Source organism: Atractosteus spatula, chromosome 10, assembly GCF_055471065.1.
Source record: "Atractosteus spatula isolate fAtrSpa1 chromosome 10, fAtrSpa1.hap1, whole genome shotgun sequence".
NCBI lineage: Eukaryota > Metazoa > Chordata > Actinopteri > Semionotiformes > Lepisosteidae > Atractosteus > Atractosteus spatula.
This window is the reverse complement of record NC_142715.1, coordinates 28,356,983-28,369,038: the sequence shown is the minus strand read 5'-3', so window position 1 is coordinate 28,369,038 and position 12,056 is coordinate 28,356,983. Positions and strand designations below refer to the sequence as shown.

General features: G+C 45.9%; 2 protein-coding genes across 2 annotated transcripts in view; one reads left to right on the top strand and one right to left on the bottom strand.

The window, feature by feature from the left end:
• LOC148827725 (antigen WC1.1-like) overlaps positions 1–5,501 on the bottom strand; it is a 40,198-nt gene extending 34,697 nt beyond the window's left edge. The window contains exon 1 of the mRNA XM_088926144.1: positions 5,327–5,501. Within this exon, the coding sequence (XP_088782270.1) occupies positions 5,327–5,501 (175 nt within the window). The remainder of the gene's footprint in view (positions 1–5,326) is intronic.
• LOC148827724 (uncharacterized) overlaps positions 1–10,423 on the top strand; it is a 146,821-nt gene extending 136,398 nt beyond the window's left edge. Inside the window, exon 4 of the mRNA XM_088926378.1 lies at positions 10,050–10,423. Within this exon, the coding sequence (XP_088782504.1) occupies positions 10,050–10,423 (374 nt within the window). The remainder of the gene's footprint in view (positions 1–10,049) is intronic.
• The last annotated feature ends 1,633 nt before the right edge of the window (positions 10,424–12,056 follow it).

Here is a 12,056-nt window from a genome sequence, read left to right as displayed (position 1 = left end):
ATACCATTGTCAGCTTATCGCAAATCATCTTCAAACATGGTCAAATACAGTACGTATGCTAAATAATACCCAGAAAGAAAAGAGGAAATTTCATATTTTGATTTTAAATTCAAATTTCAGTAGTGCAACAATGACCAAGCCCCAGTGCTCAAGTCTCACTGTAGCTGGATTCCAGTATCATCAGCTCTTGGCTGGTTTGTAAATCCTCTGATCCTCATGTCCTCCTCTTGGGGTGCAGGGAAGACAGGGAGGTTGTTCCCCTTGTCCTGTCTTGTCTCTGTTCCCAGATTATTGACCGCTTCCTGTCACAACCGTGCCTCCAAGAGGAGGAGCCCTGAACAGCGCAGTGTCTCAGATATATCAGGATAATTAGCCTGAAGCAACTATGCCAGTTTCATATCTCATTGAGACAGTCACCCAGATACAATACAACCCAGAAACCTAGATACAATCACAGGCCTAAAAAAACAAACATTAAAGAACAAGCAGAATAAGTGAAGAAGGGCATGAAAGATTACTGGTGAAAATGTCTCGGCACAGCTGACTTTTTCTGCTCTGGCACACATTTCTCTCAGTGCTGGAGGAGCTGAGTGTGTGTTTAAGCATTGTGTTTCACTGCTTCTTGATGCTGCAGTCAAGACACTGGTGAAACTGTGTAGGTCAGTGTGTATAAAACACCTGTGACAATATATTGTGTGAACTAATTATATTCCAGCATTATTTGCTTTGTCTCAGCATCACTGTTTAGCTTCTGGCTTTTAGGGGGCAGCATGGGGTCAAATTCTTCAGCCTGATCGCAAGCTTCTCTATCTGTCACACTGGAACTGGTACTCCCCTCCGAACTGATGTGTGAAGAAACACCTGATAGACCAACAGCAGACACACTGGCCATCACCAATTCCCCGGCCACCGACTCCTGCCTACTGCCAACAACAATAACAACAGACACACCGGTCGTCACTGATCCCACACCCAACGACTCCTGACCAACAACAACACCAGGCACACTGACCATCACCACTCCCACAGACACTGACTACAGACCACCACCAACAACAGACACACTGGCCATCACCGATCCCACAGCCACTGCCTACTGACAAACAACAACAACAGACACACTGGCCATCGCCGATCCCACACACTACTGAACAACAACACCAGACACACTGACCATCACCACTCCCACAGACACTGACTACTGACCAACAACAACAACAGACACAATGGCCATCACTGCTCCCACAGCCATTGACTACTGACCAACAACAACAGACACACCGGCCATCACCGCTCCCACACACACTGACTACTGAACAATAACAGACACACACTGGCCATCACTGCTTACACACACACTGACTACTGAACAACAGCAACAGACACACTGGCCATCACTGCTCCCACAGCCACTGACTACTGACCAACAACAACAACAGACACACTGCCCATCACCAATCCCACAGCCACTGACTACTGACCAACAACAACAACAGACACACTGACCATCACCACTCCCACAGACACTGACTACTGACCAACAACAACAGACACAGTGGCCATCAGTGCTCCCACAGCCACTGACTACTGACCACCAGCAATAGACACACTGGCCATCACTGCTCCCACAGCCACTGACTACTGACCATCAACAACAACAGACACACTGGCCATCACCAATCCCACAGACACTGACTACTGACCAACAACAATAGACACACTGGCCATCACTGCTCCCACAGCCACTGACTACTGACCATCAACAACAACAGACACACTGGCCATCACTGCTCCCACAGCCACTGACTACTGACCAACAACAACAGACACAATGGCCATCACTGCTCCCACAGCCACTGACTACTGACCAACAACAACAGACATACACTGAACATCGTTGCTCCCACAGGCACCTGCTCCTGACCACCAACAAATACAGACACACACTGGCCATCACCGCTCCCACAGACCCTTCCCATCACCCTCCCCCTTTCAGCAGAGTCTCACCTGAGTCTCCACTGTCCACTTAGGGGACTGAGACTTTTTTACTCAGCATCTCTCTTCCTGGGAATGAAGCAGTAAGTCATGTTATTTAGTCTGCAGACAACACAGTCACCAGGAGTTTTTTAACTCTGAATCTCTAAATTCATATTTGTGTACTATATTAATACAGTCCAATATCACTGTCATACAGAGAGGCATTTCTCATGTGTGACCCTAGACCATTCTATAATACTGAACTACACATCCAGAATACAGAGAGACAGCACTGACAGTATGAGTGACAGATACTGTAATGTGAAGAGACAGTGCAGTACTTGCTATGTGTAAACTGGTAATTAACTCTTACCCATCTTCCTCTTCCAGAGAAGAATGCAAACCGCTCCTGTTGCCAGAAGTACCAAGCAAACTGCAGTTGCAGCTACACTGATGGCAACTCTGGGATCTTGGGACTCGGATCCACCTGACAACACACACAGCATAGAGTTATACAGTGTGTCAATGTCTATAGCACAGGAGACTGGAGAGCTTCAGTGTAGAATTAGTACAATACAATCTGAAGAGTTCCAGTGACGTACCCCATGTCAATGTAACATTGTAGTTGGAGCCACGGTGAATAACAGTACATCTGTACTCCTCTGTCTCACTGGCTCTGATCTCCACACTCTTCCTCAGCTGGAAGGTGGTTTCACCACTGGGTCTGATCCCACTAGACTGCACCTCCTCTGTCTCGTTTTTTCCATTCGTGGACAGACTGACCTCTATGTCTCCAGGGTAGAAACTAGTGACCAGACAGGAGAGAAAGAGAGTCTGAAAGAATGTTTTCAGAGTGTGCTGGGTCACAACCAACAAGGATCTTAACATTGTATTAACAGAGAAGGGCCAGTAAAGTATTTCAGCCTTGAGAGCTTTACAAAACCCTATGTAAAACCAACCAAACATAAAAACACAGCTCCCTAATTTTAGGAGGAATAATATGAGCAACTTCTTCTGTATTTCTCACTTTGTCCTCTCTAGAGTCCAAAATAAACCATCACCAAAAGCTAGACTGTCTCTCAGGTTCTCTTCAAACAAAAGGCCCAGACTTGTAAGCCACAACCTTCGGAGCCAGAGAGAAGGCGGGTAATTCCTCACAGCTCAGAAAAAAATGAGCAGGCTGTTTCCCCCCCAAGGTATCTTGGGACTTATAGTTCTCTTCCTGCACAGAGGAAACTACAATTTTTTAAACAGACAGGGTCAAGAGGGTAGAGGCTCCTCAAAACTCTAGACCCAAAGCACACTCCCTCTATAATTACGTTGCACTTTTCTGGATACTCCACTCATAGCACTTTACAAGTAATGGGGACTCCCCTCCACCACCACCAAAGTGTAGCCCCCACCTGGACAATGCAAAGGCAGCCATAGTGCACCAGTACACTCCCCTAACACCAGCTGTCAGTGGGGAGGAGAACAGAGTGATGAAGCCAGTTCATAGATGGGGATTTTTAGGAGGCCATGATTGATAAAGGCCAATGGGACATTTTTTTGGCCAGGAAACCAGGGTAACACCCCTACACTTTTCAAGAGATGCCCTGTGATTTTGTATGACAAAAGAGAGTCAGGACCTTGGTTTTAAATCTCATCTGAAGGACGGTGCCTTTTCACAACCATCACTATATTGGGGCATTAGGGCCCACAATGACCATCGGGTTAGCGTCTCCTACTGTCCCCCCTAACACCTCTTCCAGCAGCAACCTTAACTTTCCCAGGAGGTCTCCTATCCAGGTACTGGCCAGTCTCATGTGTAGTGTGCTCTCACGAGGCACCAGTTCTGTAGGGGTTTGGGCATTTACTAGGACAATTATTAATTGTAGCAGTAAATCACAAAATTATTCTTTTAATGGCTTTAGAATCCAACCATGCGGTATAACTCAAACAACGCACACACACAGGTACTAATACACAAGAATACATTTATTAATACATACAATATGCATGTAAACCTAATAGCTCTTATCGTGAAGGTTATCAGAATACAAAAGATATATATTCATTCAATCACGAAGAGTTACACATATCAAGAGGACATACGTTCGGTATATCATTCATTTAGACCGTTTCGTAAATGAATTTGGTCACAACTTCTACACTAGACACTCAAAACAAGTACATAACTCAATTCAATTGATATCAACTGGTTGGGATAACAATTGAATTCTCAAGCTGTTATGCAGTGAAGTTGAATACTCATCCAATCTCTGGGGATTCAGATCTCCTGCAGGCACAAAGAAACAGCTGCAGGCTTGTTGCTGTCCAATCCACGCTCTCTGGCTCCGTGCCAGGCTGTGCTGTGCGGCTTGTGACGGTGCGCTGCTGATGCTCTGCACTGCTCTCTGAAGACCGGCTAGTTAGTGTTGGCTTTAACTAGCGAAGTTTGTGCACAGGAGAAAAGATGACTGTGGGTCCCAGCAGGTCAGGAAGAGGACCGGTTCGTTCCTGATGTAGCGCTAGTTCTGAATAGTGATTCAGCTGTCCACAGTTCCGACCTGTTCACGAGGCTTTCTGCTGGTGCTAACCTCGGGTGGATCCTTTGGTTACTCGTGGCAACCTCCGCTCTCGACTCTTAGAACAAAGGAAAGTTCTGGCATTCGGACACACTGGCCGTTCCGTGGTGGTCCGGGCTGAGTCTCAGGATGGTCAGGAGGCGCGCTGCGAGAATGTCCTGCCCTTGGGAGCCTTTCTGCTCCTGGGCTGTTCTGCCCTGGAATTGTCTCGCACCCCTGGAATTCTCCTTAGAGATTCTCCTTAGAATTTCTCCTTGTTGCCTGTTTTTACCTGGAGGAACTTCAGCTCGTTCATTGGCTGAAAGTTTCATGGGCATCAGAGTCCCATGTGGATTACTTGGCCCTACCAGTCCCTGATTGGTTGATCAAGGTGAGATATGAGCCACTTACTCCTGACACCTAGGAATGCAGTCCAGATGTCCATCTGGCACTCCCTAGACAGATAGGCGCCAATGGATGACCATTGACCATGATAACCAGGCTTAGCTAAGTGCATCCCCATTTGGGAGCTGTCCCTTATCAAAAGAAAACATCTTTAAATCAGGCTGCATGAATAGTTTCTCTATGGCTGCACCACAGAGATGAAGAGAGAGATGGGGCCTCATTTGGGAAAGCACAGCAACACTTAATTCCTGTATTTTAATAAGCCTTGCCGCTACACATGCCTGCTGAGCTTCAGTGGGTTGTTAGTTGTGACTTGCAGGGTGATATGGCTGCTGGCACATTTATGCACACCTAAGTCCTGGCCCATATTTTTTCACAATTTCCTTTCACACACTCACCTGAGTGATGTCCCCTGACCTTCAGGTAGCTGTCCATGAGCTCGGGACAGATGTATTTCAGATAATCTCTGTTCTCTCTGTTGTAGTCTGTGTTGCGGTCCATGTGCATCTTGAGAGACTGGTGGATGGGAGAGAGACCCTCCCACTGGGTGTTGAAGCTGTCGAACTTGACCATCGTACCCGATCCAGTCGAATGATTCCACCCTCCCTTTCTCATCCTTTGAGCAGCCCACAAACCTCTGCAGGACATGAACCCCTGAGAGACGGACAAGAATGAGCTTCACTGTTACCTCTCTTCAACACCTGAGAGACCACCAGAGAAATAACATACACAATTCACAGGCAATCAACATTATGTGTCAACAAAGAGTTCTATACATGTGAGGACAAAATATCAGACATTTGTGACAAAATATTAGGTTTTTCCTCTCACCACTAGTTACGTTTTTTAGCTCTTTCATCATTTCAAAGAAGAAAAGCTCCTCCAGAATGCATTGGTTTGCAGAATCTACTGCTTCAGCCAGTCCTGCGTGAACACGACGCACTTCATGCCACTGCTGTACTCCATCAAGGGCTCCCCATCCAGAGAGACTAAGCCCATTGCACTGAACCAAGTTCAACCATATATGAGTCTACCAAAATATGTCTCTCTGGAAAAAAAAGAAATGGTATGTAAATACTTACTGCACAGTATGTACACTCCAGTACATTAACACTGCACCGAGAGAGAGGGGATAATACAGACACACTGACTGGACACTCCAGTACATTAACACTGCACTGAGAGAGAGGGGTTAATACAGACACACTGACTGGACATTACACTGCATTAAGAGAGGTTAATACAGACACACTCAACATTATATTATATTGCAAAGGAACAAGTAATAGGTTTATTCCATGCTGAAAAAAAAGAAGAAAGAGAACACAACGTTTTGGCCGTGGAGCCTTCTTCAGGTGTGTATTCAGTATTATATGTAATATAATACATTATATTATGTATAATTTAATACATAATATAATGCATTATATAATATAATAAAAAATTATATTAACAGTGGTCCTGGAGAGATGGTTTGTTTGCATTTTTTTTCATTCCAAATCAGCTGAATTAACATAAATCAGTTCATGTGTATAAATACAGCCTTTTTGTCACTGCCTCTCCCAGCTTTTCAGGTCTGTCAATTTTCAGCGCTGTAGACACTTTTGCTCCAAATATGAGCACACTTTCCTTGGACCTTTATGAAATTACCCAGCTAGGTGAGTCTGGGAAGACACCAATTGCTAGAAATCACTCAGTCATGACAACAGGCCTGTTTGTACGTTAAATCTATGGAATTGAGACGTGAAGAGGAAATTATGTTTTTGTTGTTGTTTACGGAAAGCGTATTATAATTATCATAATTAATGACCCCCAAGGCTGTAACCGAAATGTACAGATGCAAACTAAGTGACGACAATAAAATAATGATTAAAGTATAGCTTTAGCGATACATAAACATGAAAAAACATAGCGAGCCCTTATCACGAGTTTACTACTCGTGCATCTGGAAAAGCACCAGCAGGACTCATCTCCAGCGACCCAGCCTGGAAGACCCAAAACCACCAGAGCCGCGAACAGCATCATCATGCCCCTGCTCTGTTTGATTCGAGCTCTTAAAAAAGAAAAAGAGCCCTTAAAACACCAAAGCGAAGGTGATTGTGCAGGTGAGGACGCCAGTGTTTCGTAACACTCAAGAACTTTCGGTTTCGGTAACCTGTCAGACTCGTTTAACACGTGGGCGGTGTTCAGAAAGCCCGTGTATTTGCTTGTGTGTATCGCAGATACTGTTTTTACTGGTAAAAAATCCGACATAGGGAAATTCTATACAAACTGGTGTCATGAGAGGCCCCAGGAAAGATACTGTATAAAATAAAAGTTATTACAGTTTGTTGATAAAGCACTGATACTCCTTGGCAGGGTTATTTCAGACCTGTGCGGGGGGGACAGACAGCTCTGAGTGACAGCAGGCGACACACCTGGGCGCAGGTTCACACAGACGCACCTGTCGCATGTGAAACAGACAGCTTGAACCATCAGTATGGGACAGAGCTCACCTAGAGCCAGGTGACCCAGGGACCAGGACTGGGAACCCCGAACTCACTGTGTTTTAGTGAATGAATCTGATTTACCCGAGTCTCGCGTCGGTTTTAGCATGTTTTACTTATCACGGTTTGTCCAGTCAGTGGCTTTTCCTAATTTTAATTGTGTATTTGTTTGCGTATTTGTATTCAGAAAAGGGTGGGACGTGTCTAAAATAACTTTATCAAATGAACAAGCTGAGGTACGGAAATCCCGGAGCACCGCGAACATGAGACTCGTTTACAGCATGTTGATCCCGCAAAGGAACGGGAGAGAAAGAGAAACAACATTTCGGCTGTTCAGACATTTTCATGGTCGACACTGCATTGTTTTTATAGCGTTGTTAGTCGAACATTCATCTGATACCGCAGAGCTTTACTGTGTCAATGGATATAATAGTCTCTGGACAGACTCAGTCTTCACAATAGCAAACCACTGCTCTGTTAAAATAGACAAAGACTCTCTGCCTGAATTCCTGTATATTATCATGTCCCAGGTCTGGCAGCCAATTACCAGTCTGTACAGAGCTATTACCACAACAGGTTCTTCTTGACTGCTAACATATCAACTCCGCCATCCTACATCATATACAGTGGTGTGAAAAAGTGTTTGCCCCCTTCCTGATTTCTTTTTTTTTTGCATGTTTGTCACACTGAAATGTTTCAGATCATCAAACAAATTGAAATATTAGACAAAGATAACACATGTAAACACAAAATGCAGTTTTTAAATTAAGGTTTTTATTATTAAGGGAAAAAAAAATCCAAACCTACATGGCCCTGTGTGAAAAAGTGATTGCCCCCTAAACCTAATAACTGGTTGGGCCACCCTTAGCAGCAACAACTGCAATCAAGCGTTTGCGATAACTGGCAATGAGTCTTTTACAGCGCTGTGGAGGAATTTTGTCGCATTCATCTTTGCAGAATTGTTGTAATTCAGCCACATTGGAGGGTTTTCGAGCCTTAACCGCTTTTTTAAGGTCATGCCACAACATCTCAATCAGATTCAGGTCAGGACTTTGACTAGGCCACTCCAAAGTCTTCATTTTGTTTTTCTTAAGCTATTCAGAGGTGGACTTGCTGGTGTGTTTTGGATCATTGTCCTGCTGCAGAACCCAAGTGCGCTTCAGCTTGAGGTCACGAACAGATGGCCGGACATTCTCCTTCAGGATTTTTGGGTAGACAGCAGAATTCATGGTTCCATTTACCACAGCAAGTCTTCCAGGTCCTGAAGCAGCAGAACAGCCCCAGACCATCACACTACCACCACCATATTTTACTGTTGGTATGATGTTCCTTTTCTGAAATGCTGTGTTACTTTTACGCCAGATGTAATGGGACACACACCTTCCAAAAAGTTCAACTTTTGTCTCGTCAGTCCACAGGGTATTTTCCCAAAAGTCTTGGGGATCATCAAGATGTTTTCTGGCAAAACTGAGACAAGCCTTTATGTTCTTTTTGCTCAGCAGTGGTTTTCGTCTTGGAACTCTGCCATACAGGCCATTTTTGCCCAGTCTCTTTCTTATGGTGGAAAGAACACTGACCTTAACTGAGGCAAGTGAAGCCTGCAGTTCTTTGGATGTTGTTGTGGGGTTTTTTGTGACCTCTAGGATGAGTCGTCGCTGCACTCTTGGGGTAATTTTGGTCGGCCAGCCACTCCTGGGAAGGTTCACCACTGTTCCATGTTTTCGCCATTTGTGGATAATGGCTCTCACTGTGGTTCGCTGGAGTCCCAAAGCTTTAGAAATGGCTTTATAACCTTTTCCAGACTGATAAATCTCAATTACTCTCTTTCTCATTTGTTCCTGAATTTCTTTGGATCGCAGCATGATGTCTAGCTTTTGAGGATCTTTTGGTCTACTTCACTTTGTCAGGCAGGTCCTATTTAAGTGATTTCTTGATTGAGAACAGGTGTGGCAGTAATCAGGCCTGGGTGTGGCTAGAGAAATTGAACTCAGCTTTCCAAAGATGTGATAAACCACAGTTGATTTATGTTTTAACAGGGGGGGCAATGACTTTTTCACACAGGGCCAAGTAGGTTTGGATTTTTTTTCCCTTAATAATAAAAACCTTGTATTATCTTTGTCTAATATTTCAATTTGTTTTGATGATCTGAAACATTTCAGTGTGACAAACATGCAAAAAAACAAGAAATCAGGAAGGGGGCAAAAACGTTTTCACACCACTGTAGATACAGTAAGACTTTATTGATCCCTTAGGGAACTATAGCAGTCCAGCCCAAGACAAGCAAAAACAGACATCAGAATAGTTATAAAAACAAAAGACAACAAAATAAATATAAACTTAATACATAGGTGTGTGCAAAATGTGATGCCCATAGTCACTGTAGAAACAATAAAAGATGTGCAGAAGCGGATGAGAGGCGTTGGTCATGATGGCTGTGAGCTTGGTCAGCATTCTCCTCTCAGCCACCACCTCCAGGGGGTCAAGTCTCAACCCCAACACAGAGCCAGCCTTCTGAAGAATGTCTCTGCAATTTCAAATTGAAATTTGAAGCTGCTCTTTGCATGGGTATCACTTCTTTTGAGCAGTACTCTAAGCTCGTGTTAAAGGTTTGGTCCTCTTGTCCTGTGTTTTTCAGGGTCAGAGGTCAGTGCTCTCCCTGACTCTGGGGACAGGGCTCCTCTTGAACAGCAGCACAGTGAGGAGGAAGAGTGGGGCTCCAGTCTGAGGCAGGAGACAGAGCTCACCGCCGCACAAGGGAAAGAGACACTCAGGGAGCAGCACACAGAGAGCAGACAGAGACAGGATCTGGACTCTGTGCCCACGATGAAGACCGAGCCTGAGAGTGAGACACCTGGGCTCTTAATATTTACAGAGAAGATCAATCATCCGCACACCATGCGTATCGCAGAACATTGTAATGAACTGGACTGCGTCTCTGCCCAAGAGCTCAGAGCAGAACTGGGTGAGTTTCATCTTGCAGAGCAGGACATGGAAGCCCCAGTGGACTGACCCTGCAGATACAATAATCCACACATACATCAGCTGGAGTCGTACGTTAACTGAAAGACTTGAGCTTTCTGCGTTTGTGTGTGGCGCATGTACGGTCTTGCAATTTGGTAGATGTTTTATTCATCTCTGTCACAATTCTTCTTTGATCTTCATTGTTGAGGATTATTCAGTTATTGCTACTATAGGCTATAGGTTTTGGCCTCTACCCTCAGCCCGTGTTAAAGGCCCTGTCCTCTTGTCCTGTGTTTTTCAGGGTCAGAGGTCAGTGCCCTCCCTGACGCTGGGGACAGGGCTCCTCTTGACCAGCAGCACAGAGAGGAGGAGGAGTGGGGCTCCAGTCTGAGGCAGGAGAGAGAGCTCACCGCCGCACAAGGGAAAGAGAGACTCAGGGAGCAGCACACAGAGAGCAGAGAGAGTGTGGAGGATCTGGACTCTGTGACCACGATGAAGACTGAGCCTGAGAGCCTCTTAGTAAAGCCCTCAAACGAGATTAATGATCTGGACATTAAGAATATTAATGAAAGTTGTAAGGAGCAGGACTCTGTCTCTGTACAAGAGCACAATGAAGAACTGGGTGAGTTTCCTCTTACAGAGCAGTACGTGGTGATCCAGCTGATGGACCCTGCAGAGCAGCAGACTGCTGTACCTGGTGAAGAGATCAGTGCTGAGTCACAGCACCCAGAGGAGAGTCAGGACAGGGAGGGGCAAGAGCAGCACCTACAGGGCTCGATAGTACCAAGACCTTGTTCTGTGCAAATTCAGAGACTGTCAGCGCCGAGGTGGTTTGACACATCGTCGTGGGCCAGAGGATCAGGAAGCCTTCAACGCCTTGTTCAGATAAAACGGAGGAAGTGTCGGTACAGCACAGACAGCAGCAGTGTTTTCAGAGGTCAGGGAAATTAAGTCACAAGGGGCGAGAGAGTATTCAGCTGCAGTCAGTGTGGGAAGAGTTTCAGTCGCTTGGACAGTCTAAAAACCCACCAGTCCGTTCACACAGGAGAGAAGCCTTTCAGCTGCAGTCAGTGCGCGAGGAGTTTCAGCTGGGCCGCTAGCTTACGAAAACACCAGCTGACGCACACGGGAGAGAGACCTTTCAGCTGCGAGCAATGTGGGAAGAGCTTCAGTCAGGAAGGCAGTTGAAAAACCCACCAGCTTCAGCTGCAGGGAGTGCGGGAGGAGTTTTCGGCGGGCGGACAGCTTAAAAGCGCACCACCTTTGTCACGCAGGAGAGGAACGTGGGATAGCAGCCATATCGCCCTCAACTCCCAGCTGACAGCCCGCTGGAGCCCAGCAGGTGTGAGCCTGGCCAGTACCTGGCGGGGAGACTCCTGGGAAATCACTGAGGCTGCTGCTGGGAGAGGTGTGAGTGGGGCCAGCAAGGGGCGTTCTCACCCTGTGGTCTGTGTGGGTCCTGATGCCCCAGTATAGTGATGGGGGACATCTTTTCTGATCGCCCTATCATCTCATATCGCCGATCACCTAATCTGCGTGACCTCCTTGTTCACAGCTCCCTTGACTGCCCTCAACAACCATCCACACCAGGTACTTTCCCTTGCAACAGAGCTTACTGCATCACCTGCAAGTACACATCCACCACCACACTCATTTAAGGCCCCTCAGGACAATTCCGGAT